Source organism: Chlorocebus sabaeus, chromosome 5, assembly GCF_047675955.1.
Source record: "Chlorocebus sabaeus isolate Y175 chromosome 5, mChlSab1.0.hap1, whole genome shotgun sequence".
NCBI classification, from domain to species: Eukaryota; Metazoa; Chordata; class Mammalia; order Primates; family Cercopithecidae; genus Chlorocebus; species Chlorocebus sabaeus.
This window is the reverse complement of record NC_132908.1, coordinates 63,761,920-63,782,318: the sequence shown is the minus strand read 5'-3', so window position 1 is coordinate 63,782,318 and position 20,399 is coordinate 63,761,920. Positions and strand designations below refer to the sequence as shown.

The window sequence follows — 20,399 nt, the reverse complement described above, 5'->3', positions numbered from 1 at the left end:
TCTTACTTTCTTTCTTTCTTTCTTTTTCTCTCTCTTTCTTTCTCTTTCTTTTTCCTTCCTTCCTTCCTTCCTTCCTTCCTTCCTTCCTTCCTTCCTTCCTTCCTTCCTTCCCTCCCTCCCTCTCTCTCTTTCTCTCTTTCTTTCTTTCATCTTGTTCTGTCACCCCAGCTGAAATGAAATGGTGTGATCAGAGCTCAGAGCTCCTGAGCTCAAGCTATCCTCCCACCTCAGCCTCTTGAGTAGCTAAGACCAGATGCATGGACAGCTACTGTCAGCTAATTTTAATTTTATTTATTTATTTATTTATTGGTAGGGACAGAGTCTTGCTATGTTGCCAGGCTGGTCTTGAATTCCTGGGTGTAAGTGATCCTCCCACCCTGGCCTCCCAAGGCACTGGGATTACCAGTGTGAGCCACTGAGCCCGGCCAAATGGTAGGGGTCTTTCTGTTACATAATGCTCTGTGGATAGAGTGAAGAGTCATAAATCTTGGCTGTCCTGCCAACTCACTTTGACAGATTCTGTTTCCTCTTTGGGCCTCAGCTATTGTATCTATATAAGGGGATTAGCTCAGATGCCCTAGGATTCCCTAGGTGGCTTGTGTGTTGTTGTTTTTGTTGTTGTTTGAGACAGGGTCTTGCTCTGTTGCCCAGGCTGGAGTACAGTGACAGAATCATAGTTCACTGTAGCCTCGACCTCCCAGACTCAAGTAATCCTCCTGCCTCAGCCTCCTGAGGAGCTGGGACTACAGGGACACGTCACCATGCCTGGCTAATTTTTTGGTATTTTTTATAGAGTCGTTGCTATTGCCTTGCTCTTCATTCCCCAAGCTGGTCTTGAACTCCTGGGCTCAAGGAATCTGCCTGTCTTGGCCTCCCAAAGTGCTGGGATTACAGGTGTGAGCCACTGCACCCAGCTCCTAGATGGCATACTGACCCTATCATGGCTCCCTCTGGCTGAAGAAGTTGTACCTCCAACCCCTGCTCCTAAACACTCAAGATCAGTAGTAACAAGGGACTACTTTCCAGGTCCCTGGGGGGCCTAGGTAACTGGAGAGACAGGCTGTGTGCCCTCTGGTGCTTCCTGTGTCTGGACATCCATGCTGAGAGCAGGAGCTGAGAGAGGAGGAGGAAAAAGAGGTTCAAGTTTTTCCCAAAAACCTGAGGGACACCTGGGAGCCCAGGTGACCCCAGGGGCTCACGTGCCCCCATGCCTTTCTCGCAGTGCCAGTCTAAGAGGGCCTCTTGGTAGGAATAAAGGAACCATGTGCTCACCCTCCTATGTCCCGGAAGACAAAAGCACTTGAGTTGCTGCTGGAGGAGTGTAGGTTACACTTACAGACTGCCAAACTGGAAGCTGCCAGGGTCCAGGCATGATTCCATCCCGCAGGGCTGAGGAGAGGCAGCAGCAGAAGTTGATGAATTGCACTTGCCAGAATTTGCACTCATGCCCTGGGTTAGAAGGTGAATTCAAACCAAGTGATGCCTGGTGCTCTCTAAGCCTCAGCAAGAGTCCTCTTCCTCCAGCCCAGGAGGTCCTCAGCCCCTGCTTTAGACCTCAATGACCCCCATGGCCTGTGGATGTTAGGGTAAACCTCTGCCTGGCATTTGAAGTCTGCAGCCTGGGAGCCCCTGTCTCCTCAGCCCCGCTTCTTCTTTGTGTTGATACAGGCTGGGCAAGAGCCAGGCCTTCTTTTTCTGTCTGTAAATGCTCTCTGCAGCTGAGGCTTCCGCCCCTCTCCTGGGATGCCAGCTTCTTTGCTCTGGGCCCCTCCTGCAGGAAACTCTCTCAGACTAATCGAAGCTCAACCAAGCCAGGACTACCACCTCCCCTGACTCCCAGCACTCCTCTGCAGTCAGTTCCTTGCTGAGGGTCTTGGCCTTTCTCTCAGTGGAACAGGAAGGGCCCTTCAGGGTGGCCTGGGGCAGAGCCAGCCAGGCTGGAGTGAAGTGAGGTTAGAGAGGTTTCCTGGGGGAGGAAGGCCCTGGCAGAGGGAGCCAACTTGGCATCAAATGTTCTGAGGCTGTTCTTGTGGAGGACAGAGGCTGGGAGCAGGTCTGACTCATTCCTGCCACTTTGCCTGGCTGCACGCCCAGCCAGAGGGCTTTCTCAGACACCTGTCCAGCAGAGTGACATCCATTTAGGACTGTACTGTTTAATTTGGTAGCCAATGGCCACATATGGCTTTTTTTTCCTTTTTCTTATTTTTTAAAATTAGCAGTGGGGTCTTACTGTGTTGCCCAGGTTGGAGTGCAGTGATTATGCACAGAAGTGATCATCATGCAATATACCCTTGAACTCCTGGCCTCAAGTAATCCTCTTGCCTCAGCCCCTTGAATAGCTGGGACTATAGGCACGTGCCGCCGTAGTGGGCCACATATGGCTTTTTTCTTTTTTTCTTTCTTTTTTTTCTGTTTTCTGTTTTTTTTTTTTTAAGATGTGCAGGCCAGGCGCAGTGGCTCATGCCTGCAATCCCAGCACTTTGGGAGGCTAAGGCAGGTGGTTCACCTGAAGTCAGGAGTTCAAGACCAGCCTGGCCAATATAGTGAAACCATGTCTCTACTAAAAATACAAAAAATTAACCGGGCGTGGTGGCGGGCATCTGTAATCCCAGCTACTCTGGAGGCTGAGGCAGGAGAATTGCTTAAACCTGGGAGGCAGAGGTTGCAGTGAGCCGAGATAGCACCATTGCACTCCAGCCTGGGCAACAAGAGCGAAACTCTGTCTCAAAAAAAAAAAAAAAGAAAAAAATGATGTGTAACTATATACTGACAAATAAGGCTTTGAGCATATGAAATGGGGCTGTCCTCCACAGAGTTGTACTATAAGCATAAAACACACACTAGATTTCAAAGACTTAGCACAAAAAAAGAATGTAAAATATTTCGTTAGTTTTTTTCTATTAATATTAGTGACAGATTAAAATGTATATATTTTGGATATAGTTGGGTTAAATTAAGTACATTATTTAAATGACTTGTTTCTTTTTGCATTTTTCTTTTCTTTTTTTTGAGACCGAGTCTTGCTCTGTCACCTGTGCTAGAGTGCAGTGGCACAATCTTGGCTCACTGCAACCTCTGCCTCCTGGGTTCAAGCGATTCTCCTGTCTCAGCTTCCGGAGTACCTGGGATTACAGGTGCACACCACCACACCCAGCTAATTTTTGTATTTTTAGTAGAGATGGGGTTTCACCATGTTGGCCAGAGTGGTCTCGAACTTCTGACCTCAGGTAATCCTCCTGCCTCGGCCTCCCAAAGTGCTGGGGTTACACATGTGAGCCATGGTGCCTGGCTACATTTTTGTTTTTAGACAGGGTCTTGCTATGTTGCCCAGGATGTTGTCTGGAACTCCTGGGCTTAAGTGATTCTCCTGCCTCGGCCTCCCAAAGTGCTAGGATTACAGATGTGAGCCACTGCACCCAGTCTTATGTCTCTTTCTATACATTTGATATCACTATTAGAAAATTTTAAATTACAGATATGGCTCACATGTCATTTCCATTTTACAGAGGAGGAAATAAGCTTCAGAGGGTTTGAGTGACATGTGGCGCAAAACCCAGGTATGACCAGGGTAAGTGGGCCCTTGGATTTGTGAGCAGATAAGACTTCAAAGGAGATACATTCCCCAGGTCTTGCCTCTGGCTAGGGGATAAATGCCAGAACATTTCATGTTCAAAGAGTCACATCTCCTCCTCCCCCGAGTCTTGACCAACCAGCAGTACATTTGGCCTTTGAGGGTGGCCTCAGAGTTGGTGTTGTGACCCATGGGCGTGAGAGGATCCCCAAGATGCTCAGGCCATTGTCTGACCTCTCTTCCCAATCCCAGGCCAGCTCCAATTGCGTCTGAAAGCCTTCTGCCCTGCTCCAACCCCTCTTAGCTTGGACATCCGCTGTGGCTCCCCCGCAGGCATCAACTGTCAGGTTATCTTGCAACCTCCACCTCAGACCTGTTTCTGTCCCTGTCTCCAGCTGTTGCTCAGGTCACAGATCACTCTTCCCACAGATGAGCACGCCAGTGGATGTGTGTCCAGGGCTAGCTGTGAGGGGACACTCCCAGGCCTCTGCAGCAGCAGCAGCTATAGGGTGACCATGGGGTTGGAAGACAGCCCTCTGCAGGAGGAGCTTCAGGGGGATCAGATCTTCACAGCCATCCCCCGTCCTGAGGCCCGCCCCATAGAAGGGACCTGCTCTGGGGCCCACAGCCTGCACTGGAGGGAAGACTGTGACCCTTGCCTGGGCACAGACTCCGCAGGCTGTGGCTGCTGGCAGGCCCACAGTCCTGCCTGGATCAATCCAAGGGCCACCCCTGGCTGCCCAGGGAGGGCCCCTCTGGGGTCCTGGGAGCAAGTAGAGCTCATCTTGTCTTGGGTGTCCCAAATGTCCCCAGCATCACCTCCAGGAGAAAATCCTGTCCTGGGTGAGGACTTAGGACCCAGTCCTGGGTCCCCTGAGGCCAGGTATGCTGGCATCCAGCTGGGACAGCCCATTTGGATATAATAGGGTCAAATATGGGGCTGTAATTATAACATAAGGAGGCCACTTTCAGCTTTAAAATAGTTTTAAATTTAAAAAGTGAATTAAGGGAAAGGACTTAGGGAGTGAGGATTCTTGGCAGCCTCGGGATAATTATTATAAAACCAGCTCCCATTTTCCAAGTCCTCTGCAGCGCCAGGCCTGTGTTGCCACCATCCCTGGGAAGGGCTGGACAGGGTCCCTGGCACAGTTAGCAGCATTGGGGCTATTATGCCACCTCCAGATGGCCACCACCATACCCATCCCACCCTCCTTTGAGCCCAGTTGCTCTAATATAGAGTAGAAGAGTTTGGACAGATCCTGGTTCAAATCCTGCTCTGTGACCTGCCTACCTAACCTCCCTGAGCCTCATCATCCTCATCTGTAAAATGGGTGTAACAACAGTTCTTGGATCGCAGGGAGAGCTGGATGTCTGCCTCAGGCCCTTTGCCTGTTTTAACAGGAACATTACTGGCGTTGCTTCCCAGTTGCCACAGCTGCCTGCCTCCAAGCTGAGAAAATGCTGTCCTCCAGACACCTCTCTCCCGCTCCTCACCATTTCCTCAAAAGTGGAGGGAGAAAATGGCCCCTACCTAGATCAGACCAGGGGTGCTTGCAGGGTAACTCTCTATTTGGCCCGCTCCTCCTGTACACCCTACTCCTCTCCACTCTGGAGACAGGTTTGCCCTAAGCGTTGGAGTAGGAGGGGGCTCCATAGAGCAAGCCTTTCTCTTCCTCACATCACTGAGGTTGAAGTTAGAAATCTAAGACCCAAAAGTGCCCTGTGGCCTGGGAGTTCCCTTCTGGTATAGTGACAATGACAGGACTGTGGACAAAGTGAGCAGATGACATGCATCACCAGCCCCTCCTGGCCCTGCAGTGGGGCCTCTTTCCCAAGGGTGTTTGGACATTCCTATCTCCCCACAGCCTGCCCCACTGTCCCTTTCTCCCCTTTCACGACTAAACTTGTACATGTGAGGTCCCAGTTTCTCACCTCCCCTCACTCCCTAGCAACCCCAGTGTCTGCCTCCTACTCCTGCCCCTGTCTCATCTGGGTCACGATCAACACTTGGTCTCTAGGCCCAACTGTGAACTTGCCTTTGGGCACTCTCTGGACTTGGACTAGGGACTAAGGTGAGGATGCACATTTAAAGAAGCACTGCAGGGCTGGGCGCAGTGGCTCACACCTGTAATCCCAGCACTTTGGGAGGCCGAGGTGGGCGGATCACGAGGGCAGGAGATCGAGACCATCCTGGCTAACACTGCGAAACCCCATCTCTACTAAAAAATACAAAAAATTAGCCAGGCGTGGTGGCGGGCACTCGTAGTCCCAGCTACTCGGGAGGCTGAGGCAGGAGAATGGCGTGAATCTGGAAGGCGGAGCTTGCAGTGAGCGGAGATCACGCCACTGCACTCCAGCTTGGGCAACAGAGAGAGACTCCGTCTCAAAAAAAAAAAAAAAAATTGGCTGGGTGTGGTGGCACACACCTGCAATCCCAGTTACTCGGAGGCTGAGGCAGGAGAATTGCTTGAACCTGGAAGGCGGAGGTTGCAGTGAGCCAAGATCATACCACTCACTCCAGCCTGGGCTACAGAGCAAGACTCCATCTCAAAAACAAACAAACAAACAAACAAACAAACAAACAAACAAAACCCTCTTGGAGTTGTGCGTGTGCAGGGCCTGGGCCTGAAGGCACATGCCCCCTTAGATTTTCCTTCCAGGACCCCACAATGCTGCATGTCCAATGTGGTCAGCTTCCCTATAGTGTTCCCAGAGCAAGTGAAGGCTCCACTTTCTGCTCAGGGATATGCTCTGGACTCCTCTCTTTCCTGGACAGCCAAACACTGTATTTTGGGCACCACCTCCTAAATCTCTCTCATCCAGTCCTGTGTCTTCCACCTCCCTCCACCCTGCCCCCTCCCTCCAGGACACAGGCCACCCCTTACTCCCTGCCACCATTCCTGCCTGCCCATCCGCATTCCTCAGGGATCTTCCCCATTTGCAGGCCTGGCCTGCCCCTCCTCTACTCAAGCCCTTGGTAGCTCCCTGTCAGCCTGGGGGCGGGGTCCCAGGTTTGCCCCAGGGCTCTAGCCCCTCTGAGCCCTTTGAGCCCCACAACCACACTGGGCTTTCTCTCACCTCTGAGCCTGAACACTTGCCCTTCCTTTGGCCTCAAACATGCTGTTCCCTTCTATCTGATTTGGATTACTGGTTGGAATTTCATTTCTTCCTTTCTTTCTTTTTGAGAGGGTCTTGCTCTGTTGCCCAGCCTGGGGTATAGTGGTGCAACCTTGGCTCACTGCAACCTCTGCCTCCTGGGTTCAGGCGATTCTCCTGCCCCAGCCTCCTGAGTAGTTGGGATTACAGGTGTGCACCACTACCACCCAGCTAATTTTTGTATTTTTAGTGGAGACGGGGTTTCACCATGTTGGCCAGGTTGGTCTCAAACTCCTGAGCTCAAGTGATCCACCTGCTTTGGCTTTCCAAAGTTCTGGGACTGTGGGTGTGAGCCACCATGCCTGGCCAGAATTTCATTTCCTTGCTGAGTGAGATGGTCTCCCCTTCTCCTCTGCTCCCATAGCCCCTTCCCTGCCCTTTGTGTAACTCTCACCTGTTCACCACCCATATCCCTCCCAACACGTAGTGCTTAACTCACCACCATTGCTCCCCAAAGCCTAGGACGGTACTAGAGACAGCACAAGCACTGAATTGGTATTTGTTGCATGGATACATGAATTTATTAATTCAACAGGGATGGATTGTCATGTAGGTGGCTTTGGTGACTGGGTGGGGACAAGGGGAGATACTGTATAAGCTATAGCCAGGGCCTGCCCGTGGCAGCAGGTGGCTGGAGGGAGAAGGCCACATCACCTCCAGCATGCTGGGTGCTGATTTTAATGGCCCGGCAGTGAGGTGCGTGCATGGCAGAGCCTGCAGAAGAGGTAATGCCGAGAGGGCAGCTCTGCCCACCTCTAATTATTGCTTGAGTCTCTCTGGTAGTGTCAGCTACCTGCCCCAGGGAGCTCAGTCTCCTCCATCACAGTGTGCGCTCCAGGTGGGGCTGCCGCCACTGCCAGTGGGGAAGACCAGAGGAGGTTCCCAGGGGTCTTTGGGTCTTGGAGAGCAGAGGCAGCCCCAGGCTTGGACCCTGCTTAGCTCCTGTCCTTCCTGTCCCCAGGGCAGCTGAAGGGTGCCCCAGACTCCAGGGTCCCATCCAGAAGCCTCCAGGGTGACCAAGGAGCAAACTGGCTGAAGGAGGGTCCCCAGCACCCCCCAGGGAGGGAGCCTCAGATGGTTTGGTGTCTGCTGACGTGGAAGCCCTTGGGAAGATGGTGCCCTAGTGGCCGGCTAGGCAGGTGGGCAGCTCAGGCCCGGAAGGAGGCCTTCACCACGCGGCCCTTCAGTGGCTGTGGTGGCCGGAAGTTGTTCACCATGTGGATCCTCTCATCATCCTCTGAGGTAAAAAGCAGGCTCCGGAACTTTCCCATCTTGAGGAAGCAGAAGGGATGCTCAGGGCAGATTGGGGGTGCTGTGGACCTCTATGACCCTGATGCATCATCTGGCATACCTGCCCAGCCAGCTCTACCCTTCCCTCCTCCTTCCCTTAGGGTCTGTCCCTACTCTTCCCCACTCATTCTTCTCTGTGGGACCCTCATTTACTTACTCATTAAAGAACCTGGGCTCTGCTTCACCTAGTTCTAGTTCCAAGCCCATCTAGCTAAGACTTATCAGCAAATGTAGCATTCAGATTCCAACACAGTAGCCGGGGGGCGGGTCCCAGGATCCAGGTATCCTCCCCCGCCCAGCCAGTGTCTAGGTTCTGGTGATTAACAATCAAGCTAACTCCCAACCAAGAATCTATACATTTATTAGTAAAAAATGGGGAGGAACCTTGAAGGTGGGATCACAGGCTGTGGGGTGCTAGTTGGAGAGTCACACTGCCTGGGGTGAGCCCTGAGTGCCACGTCCCTCCATCTGGCCCTCTGAGAGGACTCACCTGCCTTTCAGAGATGCAGATGGGCTCCCGGAGCACAATCCAGGTGACACTCTCGCTGAGTGGGGGAGTCGTCAGAGAGCCCGGGTAGGTCCAGTAGTGCCGGCTGGCAGGCAGGAGGCACTTGGGGTTGAAGCAGCTGAACTGGGCTTTGGTGCCCTGGAGCAAGGTGGGGGAACCCGGGAATCAGCACAGACCTCCCACTGGGACCAAACCAGCAACTTCTCCACCCATTTCTTTCTTTCTCTTTCTCTTTTTCTTTCTTTTTTCCTTCCTTCTTTCCTTCCTTCCTTCCTTCCTTCTTTCTCTCTCTTTCCTTCCTTCCTTCCTTCCTTCCTTCCTCTCTCTCTCTTTCTTTCTTTTTCTTTTTTTTTTTTTTGAGGCAGAGTCTCACTCTGTTGCCCAGGCTGGAGTGCAGTGGCACGATCTCGGCTCACTGCAACCTTTGCTTCTTGGGTTCAAGCAATTCTCCTCTCTCAGCCTCCCGAGTAGCTGAGATTATAGGCATGCACCACTACGCCCAGCTAATTTTTGTATGTTTAGTAGAGACAGGGTTTCACAAACATGTTAGCCAGGCTGGTCTTGAACTCCTGACCTCAAGTGATCCGCCCACCTCGGCCTCCCAAAGTGCTAGGATTACAGGCATGAGCCACCATGCCCGGCCTTCACCCATTTCTATCAGCAGGATTTAGGCCTCTCTATGTCCATTGATGCAAACTGTGGGCAAATGTCTGTAATCCCAGATACTGTCTTCCAGCTTAAGCCGGGCCCTCTCCATCTGTTTGCTTGTGTATAAAAGCTGTGGCTCCTGGAGGTATTTGGCCATGATGTTCCCTCCCTTGCCTTCAGCTGCCCTCAGTGACATTGCCTATTAGACCACCACTAATGTGACAAGCATCTTATCAATTCTATACCCAGCCAGGCTTCATGCTGGGCACCCAAGGGGGCTGCTGACCCCAATGAGGAATCAGGTGCAGGGCCCTGCTGGTGCTGCCCTCCTCCTTGGTCTCAGCAAGGGTTTACTCCCAGAATGAAGGAGTGGATGGGCCCAACTTGTGAGCCAGCCTCTTCGTCTCTCCCCATCAGCTGCTCGGGTCAGGGGCATGGACTTTACCTTGAACCGGACCATGTAGAGCGCATCTGTCAGACGATTCATGCTGGGGTGCTCGTCTCCTGTCTGTCAGGGAGAGGGTAGTATAAGCCCAGCACCCACTGTGTTCCAGAACTAGGGGCAATGCCAGGCCTCCCATGCTGCTCTTGGCCCCAGCAAACCACCACTCACCTCCAAGAAAACACCAACCACAGCCAGGCCATCAGGCGCTGAGGCTGCCTCCCCAAAAGTGCTGTACTTCTTGGCATTCCAGTGAACCAGATGAAGCTATGGGGCAACAACAGGACAATGCTTTGTGCCTCCCAGGGGCAACGGGAACTCTGAGCCAGGCTCCCCTCACTCCCACCAGACTCCTGGCCTCTTTGCAGGAAAGGGAAGCTGTCAAGCCTCCAAGGATTAGGATCCTGGGGGCCCAGGGGAGCCCCAGAGGGTCACAGGTAGCATCCACCCAGCTCTGGGCCCAATTCTTTTCTGAACTCCAGGGGACCCAAAGAGGAATCTGGCCCAGGCCCTGCCTTGCAGGGAACGAGTTGTGAAATCGATCATGAACATCCAGCGTGACACCTCCTTGAGGAGGTGGTGCCTACAGCTGAGTCCAGAGAATAAGCGGGGGGTTATCAGAGGGAAGCCTTGGGGAAGGGCATTCCAGGCAGAGAGAACAGCACAGGCAAAGCTTGGTGGTATGAAGGACCCAGGTGTGGACAGGGACAGGGGATTTGTCATGCAGCTCAGTGTATGAAGAGATGAGGGGAAAGATGAGGCCAGGCAAGGTTAGCTCATGCACAGCCTTGAATACCGGGCTCAAGCCTTGAAGGGCTGTCAGCAAGGCTGCAGTGGGTCTGGATAGCCCTTCAGAAAACTCCAGGATGTACAGACCAGAAAGGACAGCAGTGGCCATGTTCAGATGGAAGACCCTGTGCTGGGGGTGGGTAGAAAGTATCTCTCCCAAAGACCCCGGGTGCTCCTCTTCCCCCTCTCCAAGGCCCCACCCCAGGCATCCTTAAGCCCCTGACTACCCAGGCCTGCGTTCCTTCCCATGTAGCAGAGGGATTCAAGTGGAGGAGGGCCCGTACCTCGCTGGGGAAGGACTTGCCATCCACCGTGTGCTCAGAACCCACATCGTGCTTCTTGCCCCAGTGGAAGTGAAACTGCTTGAGGCGGTAGGGCCCTTCCAGGGGGCCCCCAGTCACCACTGTGGGTAGAAGTGGGGCGAGTGGCAATGAGTAGGAGAGGACCGACAGCCCAGTGCCAGGGCCAGGGCAGCAGCCCAGGAAGGGGCATATATATAAATATATATATATATATATATATATATATATATATATTTTTTGAGTCAGGGTCTCACTCTGTCATCCAGGCTGGAATGCCATGGCTTATTATAGCCTCAACCTCCTGGCCTCAAGCCATCCTCCTGCCTTGGCCTCCAGAGTAGCTGGGACTATAGGCATGTGGCACCACGCCCAGTAATTTTTTTTATTTTTTGTAGAGATAGGGTCTCTCTATGTTGGCCAGGCTTGTCTTGAACTCATGGGCTCAAGCAATCCTCTTGCCTTGGCCTCCCAAAATGCTGGGATTACAGGCATGAGCCACTGTGCCAGCTGAGATACATTTTTACTTTTTGTGTGTGTGTGTTTTTGTTTGTTTATTTGTTTGTTTTGAGATGGAGTCTCACTCTGTCGCCCAGGCTGGAGTAAAGTGGTGGCACAATCTTGGCTCACTGCAACCTCTACCTCCCAGGTTCAAGCATTTCTCCTCCTTCAGCCTCCCAAGTATCTGGGATTACAGGCACCCGCCACCACGTCTGGCTAACTTTTTGTATTTTTAGTAGAAAAGGGGTTTCACCATGTTGGCCAGGCTGGCCTCGAACTCCCGACCTTAGGTGATCTGCCCACCTTGGCCTTCCAAAGTGTGGGATACATTTTTCATTTGGAAAATTCACTGGGCTGACTGGGCTTGGGTTGGTCCCCACTGCCCTCTAGACCCCTGTCCCTTGAGCTGGGCCAAGGCGGAAATCCTGACAGCCCACAGGTGACAGAGGAGTCTGGGACTGACAGAGGACAGCTCTCTATCTAGCTGTCCTCCCTACCCCTGCCCAATTTCCCACGGAGGGTGGGACCCTGCCTCCCAAGACCCCCATTACCACTAACAATTAGGCCTCCCATGTCTGAAACCCTGATCCAGGGCTAGGTTGAAAAGACTATTTTGTTTAGCCTGCATAGTATCCCATGAGGGACAGAACTTACTATTATCCATATTCTATAAAGGGGGAAGCTGAGGCACAGTGATGGCAAGGCATTTGCTCAGGGTCACACAGCAAGGCACTGAACTAGGGTATGAACTTGTATCTCTTATGTCCAAAGCCCAAGCCACTAATCACCAGGTAACACTGCCTCCCTAAAACCTTGAGCCTTCTTTAAACTTTGTGCTTTTCCAGAAGAGGAAGGTAGCTCCTGAGGGTCTCTACCTTCCTGGACAGGCCCAGGTGCCCCCAGTGCCATCTCCCCCAGAAATGGATTCTTCTGAGGGCCCCACTTGTGCTGGTTTTGTGACTTTCTTGCCTTGATACCCGGTGAGCTGGGGCCACGCACGAGGCCTCCTGGGACTGATAGAATTTCTAGCTGAAAGGGATCTGGAGGTGGAAGGAGCCCCAGCTAGGCTTGAATGTGAACTCCTGGATCAGATAACACCCCAGGCTCAGAGTTCCACTAGGCCCCTCCATGATGGGTGACCAGGGTAGGGCTTTGGCCCTGTGGCCTCCACAAGCAAGAGGACAGGACAGTCCAGAAGTCCCTCCTTCTTGCCTGGTCTTATCAAAGAGGCAAGACGTGTCCTGGGCACTGGTTAGGAGTCTGGGGGTGGTAGCTGTGGGTGGGGCCTCAATCAGGCTGCCCAATCCCTGAAAGCAGGAGCGGCTGAGCCCGCAGTCTGAGCAATCGGATAGGTCTGCAGATGCCACCCTCCAAGCATGCCTCACCTGGGACCCCATAGTATGGGCTCCTGGAGAGGGAGATCCCTCCTTAACACCCCTTGACCTTGGAACCCTTAGCCTCCTCCCCCAGTTCACACACAGAATGTGCTGCCATTCACGAGGCACTCAATGTGTGTTTAGCACATTCACGGGGCACTCATTGTGTGTTTGGCACTCTGCTGGCATCAACCCATCTGACCTCCCGACTGACCCACAGTGGGTGAGTGGTAGAGCCCCACCATCTCATTCCTCTTTTCCCTGGCTTCCTGCACCCTCAGGCCTGGGCATTCTGGGCAGCGGAGGGAGCCCCAGCCAGGTCTGAAGGCAACAGCCCAGATCAGTGATCCACAGGCATGTCCCCCGTGTCTTCTCCCACCCCAGTGGACTTCATTGAGCTACTGATTTCTTAGTTGAGCCCCCAGTGCCCTCTGAAGGCTATTAGAAGGGACAGTCATGTGAAAACTGTTTCTTGCCAAGCTATCATCTAGGGTCAGCTAGAGCCCCATGTCCCCTCCCCACAGCTCTGAGTAAGAGGGTTTTCTTAGAATTCAGTATGAGAAAATAAATGCTTTGTCTTTCTCCTGAGGATCTGCTAGACTCCCTTTCTTTCGCAGCAAGAACTATAACCAATCTTTCTGTTTTTTCCTAGCCTACCAGGGAGCTTAGAACTAAGTAAGATCATTCTTCCGGTGAAAGGTCTGGCTTCCTTCATCTTCTTTGCCTTTTAATTTTCTATTTGAAACTTAAGTTCCTTTGAGGGCTTTTATTGTATTTGTGGGGAGGGGAGAAGAAGGGGGAAGGAAGCAGTTATTAATACTTCTTTACACAACAAACTCTAGCAGATTTCTTCCTCACCCCATTCCACCACCCTACCCACCACAGGCCCAGTCATAAGGATGAAAATCCCTTCAATGAACAGCACTCCTGAGGCCTCTGCCTAGGAATTTATCGTGAAAGAACCTGGGCTCTAATCCCAGGGCAAAGAGGCCTTGGAAGGAGCTGCCACGAGTTCCCACTGGCCTCTTTCTGGCCCAAGATGGTTGGACCTTGAAGTAGTAGGTGAACTGGAGAGAGAGAGCCCTTCGGGTTGGACCAGGCTGCTTCTGGCCCTCCGCAGCTCATCAAGCCTCTATTTGTCCATCTGAGAGATGGGTTCTTGAAAAGAATAAATGAGTGACTTGCGACCTTAGCAGGGGGCTTGGCACACATAAATTTTAGCTCCCCTCTCTCTCCCTGCTGGGCTTGGCCAGATCACACAGGGAGGAGGGCTTGGCAGGTCAGTGATGGGGCAGAGAGTGAAAACAAACCTGATCTGTAGCACCACACGGAAGTGAAGGAAGGGAAAGAAATAAATTAGCATTTCTTGAGCATCTGCTGTATGCCAGCTCTATCGACCTTACTTGGTTTTTTCATTTTTCCCCTCTATGACCTAAGATGGTAGGTCTTATTGCTCCCATTTTATGCATAAGGAGACTGAAGATCAGCCCAAGGCTTCACAGCTGGTGAGTGGAGGAGCCTTTCTTACCCACCAGAGCATGCTTCCTGAGACTGCCCAACACAAGATTAGGACCCTAAGGGGCCAGGGGCCAGGTGCCAGGCTTTGGCAGGGACCACTTACCGGTTCGGTCATCACTGTCATTGAAGTCTACCTGGACAGAGTGGCCATTGTTGGTGATGCTGAGGGACATGCAGGCCTCATAAGAAAGCTCCAGTGGTTGCAGGCTGGGTGAGTACACAGCCTGGCTGGAGATGATATTGATGGGTGATTGGCGATCTCCCTGGGCAATGGGATACAGTTTGTGCCAATGCGAGGGGCCTGCAGGTGGGGAGGAGGGCAAGGACTCAGACCAGCCAGGATCTCTGGGCTTTAGGCTGAGGACACCCATGGGGGATGGTCTCTTCAGCATCCCTTCAGAGGTGGGCCCCTGCATTGGACCTGCACGGCTTGGAGTTCCAATGCCAGCTTTGCCATTTCCCCTTACAGCCTTCATTTCTTTATCTGTGAAATGGTCTCACTAAAACTCACCTTCCAGCGCTGATAGGAGGCCCAGAGAGGTACTGTATGGAAGGGAACATAACAGCTACAGGCTCAGGGGTGGCTCAGAGTAATAAGTCTCCCCAGCAGGGAGATCTCCAGGCATCTGAAGTCTCTGACCCGACCCCATCAGCATCTCACCTCTTTCTGCACCTTGGGCAATTCGGTGTTAGTGTTTGTGATAAATAACAACAAAAACTCACATCAACCTAGCTTTGACTCTGTGACATGTATTTGCCTCTCACAACCACCTTGTGAAGTAGAAACCAGCAAGATCCCCATTTCATAGATGAGGGAACTGAGGGCCACTCACACATTCGTGCATGCATAAGTATTAATATAAATATACAGCATGTGCATGCACTGCCCACAGCTGCCCTCCCCACATGTGTGTCTATGAGTCCATAGAGATCTTCCTATGAACATATTAATCTTTCTATGATCTTCCATTGTACACACATGTGCACAATGACCTGTGTTCTGTAGGCTCAGAGCATCCAGGCCCAGAATATTCATGTGTACAAACACACAGCCCTGCAGACTACATCTGACACACGCATATGCTGTCTCACACACAAACCCCTCTGTTGGAGACCCAAGTTTGCATAAAGGGACCACAGCAAAACACATGCCCATGCGCACACACACACGCGCACACACACACACCTGCATACACACCCACAGGCGCCCACCACCTGCCTCCCAGAGGATCCATCTGCAGCCGAGAGGCTCAGCATCTCCCTGGGGAACATCCTGAGATGCAGCCTATTTTTAGAGCTACTGCCGGCTGGTGCTTCTCCCCCTTTTTGGCTTCTTAAGTTTTCCTGAGAAAACAGCAGCAGGTGCCGACAGAGCCGTGTCCCCAATGGATGACTCAGAATCGTGGCCCGGCCCCTCTGGGTTATTTTTGAAGCTCTGTGAACACTGCCGCATGCCGGCACCTCTGTCCTCTGTACTTCTCTTCCTTGACTGGACAATCCAGCTCTGCCTGGGTGATGGGGTGGCTGCCTAGGAGGAGCAGGCCCATGGAGCAGGCTACACAGGACACTGGGTGCTCAGAGATGGTGGGCATGACTAACAAGAAGGGCTGGAGGCAGGGGACTCTGGCTCTGGGGGAAGTACACAAAAGGTGGCTCAGGGCAGGTGCTGGGAGAAGTTGATCTCTATGTGTCCTGTCCGTCTGCCCCATGTCTGCCTGTCTCTCCCTCTCTGCTTGTCTGTATCATCTTTTTCTGAATGTCTCTTTCCAGCTCTTGCATACCCAGATCTGGGGGGTTCTCTTCCAAAATATGCTCCTTTGTTCTTGGAGCCCCAGAGGGGGCCAGAGACTCCCTCTGGTCTACTGCAAGTTTCTGGCTTCCCAGATTGTAGTCCCCCACCCAACCTCAAGAAGTGACTGCCTCTCCGCACAGGAGTGGGGCTGGGGGATGTTCCTCCCACCATTACTTTTTCTTCTCCGCACCCCACCTGTCCTGCACTGGTTCCCCAGCGAAACAGGGAACCCCTTACCCCACACCCCCACCCCTTCTTGGTAAGAAATGGCCCCAAAAGGAATTGACTGCCCCAGACCCACACTCCAGCCGTCTGGCTCTCATCTTCTGCCTCTTCTCCCTTTCTCTGAGTCCTAAGGAAACTGAGGCAGGATGAAGGAGCTCTCTTCCGCGTCAGCCCAGGAGGCTGGTGTGGGCCACGAGCTCCCACGACTCACACCCGGACGTGCACAAACACCCTGCTCAGTGTAGACACCCAGACACATGCTTGCGCCCCCAAGTGCCCCCTTCCCTCACATACCAGCCGAGAAGGCAGCTCGGCCACTTCTGCGGGGAAACTCTGCGGGGGACACTGCGCCCTTGCCACGCGGAGCCTCGATCCCCCAAGGTCCCCGCACACTTGCCGTGCGCGCTCCCCGCACAGACACCCGCGCACAGCGCTCCGCCGCGCCCGCCGCCCGCTGCCCTGGGCCACCCCCACGCGCTGCGCACGCCCCAAGCGAGTGAGTGAGAGTCGGGGCCTGGGTCTGAGCGGGCTGGGCAGTCAGGGGCTTGCTTCGCGGAGGAGGCGGCAGAACGCAACCACCAGGTCGCTAGCTGGCGGCGGGGGCTACCCGGGGCGCAGCGCGGACTTTGCGTCTGGCGCAGGGGACCAAGGCTTGGGCCGAGTTCGGGGACCGGGATGGGAAGAGGGGTCCTGGCCCAGCCTGGAGAGTGGGAGCTTGCTGGTCCGGGAAACCAGCTGGGCAAGAGGGTTGGGGCGAGTGCAGTTGGGTCAGGGTCCGAGCCGGGGGCGGTGGGGAGGTCTGCGCCTACCGTCGTCCTGGCCGTAGCCCCAGCCGTGGTGGCCGGTCATGCCGCTGCCGTCCCCGCAGCCGTGCACCTGCCCGGTCAGCTCGGTCCGCTCGTTCCGGCTGCGGCTCCGGCCCCGCTCGCTACCGCGGAGCAGCCTCTTAAAGCAGCGGCTGGCGGGAGGAGCAGTTCCCGGGGGACCCGCCCCCCACCCCCCAGCAGGGCCAGAGGGGCCGGCCTGCCCCGCCCTCGCCCGCCGGCGAGCCAGTTGAACCCCGAGCACAGATTCAGGGTAGGAGGAAGTAACCCTCTCCCCACAACTCCCATCCCTGCCCTGGCTGGACTACTCTCTCTCTTTTTCCCCCAGCAACCTGTGCGGACTCTGGGACACTAGATGCCCGTGCCGCACATGTCGTCCCTTCCCCAGGCTTGTCCCAGACCTGCAAATACCACCACCAGGGACCTGAGCTCTGGGTCCTGAATCCTTTGGGGTTGGAAAGTCCCCTTTAAACTGCAAACTACACTGACCATCAAGTGTCCAGAATTGGAACTTCCACTGTCTGCCAGAGGCTGTTGCAGGTGCTGGGCCAAGCTTTGGGTCTTTCCTATAGTGTAACCCTCTCAATTACCCTACAAGGTTGGGTGTTTCCATTAGCCCTGTCTGACAGAGGAGGGGACTGAGGCCCGGAGAAGTGAAGTGACTTGCCCAAGGTCATCTAGCCAGGGGGTAGGGGTTTCATTCCCTGCGGTTCTTACTCCAGACACTCGGAGTTTTGTGGGATTTTTTGTTTGTTTGTTTGCTTGTTTGTTTTTAGACAGAGTCTTGCTCTGTCACCCAGGCTGGCACTATCTCAGCTCACTGCAACCTCCACCTCCTTGGTTCAAGTGATTCTTCTGCCTCAGCCTTCCAAGTAGCTGGGATTACAGGTGTGGGCCACCACACCCAGCTAATTTTTGTATTTTTTGTAGAGATGGGGTTTCACCATGTTGTCTAGGCTGGTCTCAAACTTCTGGCCTCAAGTAATCCACCCGCCTTGGCCTCCCAAAGTGTTGGGATTACAGGCGTGAGCCACCACTCCTGGCCTGACACTGGGGTCTTTACCATTTCTCCTTGGTGCTGGCTACAAGGGTGTACTGTGAGTGTGGGGGTCCAGGAACCCTGGGGTAGATGCAGGGACAGGACTGGCAATCTGAACCCTTGGCCCAGGTAGAACCAGAGCTCCAAGGGGGAGTGAGGAGGAGTGGCATCAACCAATGGGCCTGAGGACAGGCAGACACCAGGTGGCTTCCCCATGGAGCTCAGTCTGAGGCTCTGACTTCCACCATCCCTGTTATTTTCTCTGCTGCTTCCTCCTTTCTTCAGGGACTCTGCTTGTCCCTCCATAGCCTGCTGTTTGTCCCTCCTCTCCTGACCTCCCCATAACCTTCAGGACACCCACTGGGAGCTCAGACCCTCCACCCTGCACTCAACCCCAGTGCCTGCCTTGGCCCAGGATTTTGCCACCCACAAGCCGTGGTCCTTGTGGTGCCCTCCACCTGGTGCGTCCTCTGTCCTCCACCCACTGGCTCCAGCCAGCCCAATCTGATTCATCTTAGGATGTGGCCTTGTGCCAGGGATAGGGCTTGTCTCTGGCTAGTCCTTAGCAGGCAGTTTTGGAAAGACAAACAGATGGGTGGATGGAAGGACAGACAAATGATCCCACCCAGGGTCCTGTACTCAGCAGAGTTGAACAGCCACTAGTACAATGTCTACTGGCCAGATCTTGAACGGAGACACTCTTTCAGGCCCTGCTCTTGGCTGACCTTGTGCAGGAATCTGCCATCTTGTCCGCCTGGCTCCCCTACATCTCTGTGTCTGTCTCAGTTTCCCTCTCCCAGGCCCTGACCCCAGATCCTCAGATAGAGCTATGGAGATTAATTGACGACTGGTTGGCTGGGCCAATGTCAGTGACTGCCCAGGCCTGCAAAGATGCCCCTCTCTGATCCAGGAGCAGGAAGGGATCCTTAATATAAATATGACCCTAGGGTGGGGCAGGGGACTTATGACAGAGACAAGTAGCCCCCAAGACCAGATGTGACAGAGAATCCACCATTGTTAAGGCCCCAGGTCTCCAAGCCAGAAATGGCATCTACAGATCAAGAAGACAAAGGCATGCTTCTGGATGAGGCCTGGACCTTCTGTCTCCCAGAGAAGCCAGCCATCCTTTACCTGGGAGAGCTGCCAACACCCTTTACCTGGGAGACAGCTCTGGGGAGAGCCCAAACTCCATTGGTCCATTTCCTCTTCAGAGGAATTCAGGTCTTTTTCATATTTATTTGTAGTTCTTAAAAGATACAATTGGGCCAGGCACAGTAGCTCACGCCTGTAATCCCAGAACTTTGGGAGGCCGATGTGGGTGGATTACCTGAGCTCAGGAGTTCAAGACCATCCTGGGCAACATGGTGACACCCTGTCTCCACTAAAGTACAAAAAATTAGCCAGGTATGGTGGCAGATGCCTGTAGTCTCAGCTACTCAGGAGGCTGAGGCATGAGAATTGCTTGAGTCCAGGAGGCAGAGGTTGCAGTGAGCCAAGGTCACATCACTGCACTCCAGCTTGGGCTACAGAGTGAGATTCTGTGTCAAAAAAAAAAAAAAAAAAAAAAAAAAAAAATTACAATTGGAATTCTTCATATAGTTTTTCATCCAACTTCATCTACATAGTAACCCTGGGGGGATTTTTTACCCCATTTTACAGATGAGAAAGGCAAGACTCAGAGAAGATGAGTGATGGGCTCAAAGATGTGCAGTGAGTGACTGAACAAAGATGAAAACCCAGGGCTGCTGGGTCCCTTATTCAATATTGTCCAAAATCACTGGAAAGGGAGGAAGTGGATTTTAAATTTGACTCTCATTTGTGTGTATATGCAAGTCCCTCCAAAAGGACTTAAGAGAAGCTAGGGACAGTGTTTACCTATAGGGAGGAGACTGGATGCCGGAAGGTTGTGGGAGGTTGTGGAAGGGTGTGGTATGGCGTGGGAAGGACACTCTTTACTGGTACTCCTTTGTATCTTTTGAATGAATTAAAGCATGTATTACCTCTTTAACAACCAAATAAAAGTTGATTCAGTTCTTTCCTTCCTGCAGCCTATCTTCAGCATTTTCTCTGGGTACTGGGAACTCAGGCAGGTGAGAGGAGCCAGTGGAGACTGCCCTTCTAAGGTGAAGTGCCAGTTGCCCCAGCAGCCCACTCAGGTCAACTTTGGGGAGCCTGTGCCTCCATTCAGGTGCCTCCAGTCTCAATTACATGCTGTTTTTAAAGCCGAGTTGATTTCTCTGCTTGAGAGTTTTCTCTCTGGTCTCACTGGTGTCAGTGGCTCCTGGTTTTTGCTATTTATATGGGAGGGGAAAATGGGGGATGTGAGGGCTGTGATGGAGGCCTGGGGGAGGAGGGCATGAGCAGCCTGTAAAGCCAAGCCTCATTCATCCAATGACCTTGGCCTCCAACTTTCACTTCCTT

At 53.1% G+C, this 20,399-nt stretch overlaps 1 protein-coding gene and 1 long non-coding RNA gene across 3 annotated transcripts in view; one reads left to right on the top strand and one right to left on the bottom strand.

Moving 5' to 3' along the window:
• LOC140711752 (uncharacterized) overlaps nt 1–20,399 on the top strand; it is a 35,654-nt gene that overhangs the window by 10,714 nt on the left and 4,541 nt on the right. The window lies entirely within an intron of this gene.
• Nucleotides 7,226–17,060, bottom strand: CA7 (carbonic anhydrase 7). Of its 2 annotated transcripts, XM_007993588.3 has the most exons (7): nt 16,925–17,060; nt 14,202–14,399; nt 10,689–10,807; nt 9,787–9,882; nt 9,619–9,681; nt 8,508–8,663; nt 7,226–7,998 (listed from the first exon to the last, which is right to left on the bottom strand). In XM_007993588.3, the coding sequence occupies exons 1-7, from the start codon at nt 16,962–16,964 to the stop codon at nt 7,876–7,878; spliced, it is 795 nt and encodes a 264-aa protein (XP_007991779.1). In that variant the 5' UTR covers nt 16,965–17,060; the 3' UTR covers nt 7,226–7,875. The 2 variants fall into 2 exon arrangements, with proteins under 2 accessions (XP_007991779.1, XP_007991778.1); XM_007993587.3 differs by having other exon boundaries at nt 14,202–17,029.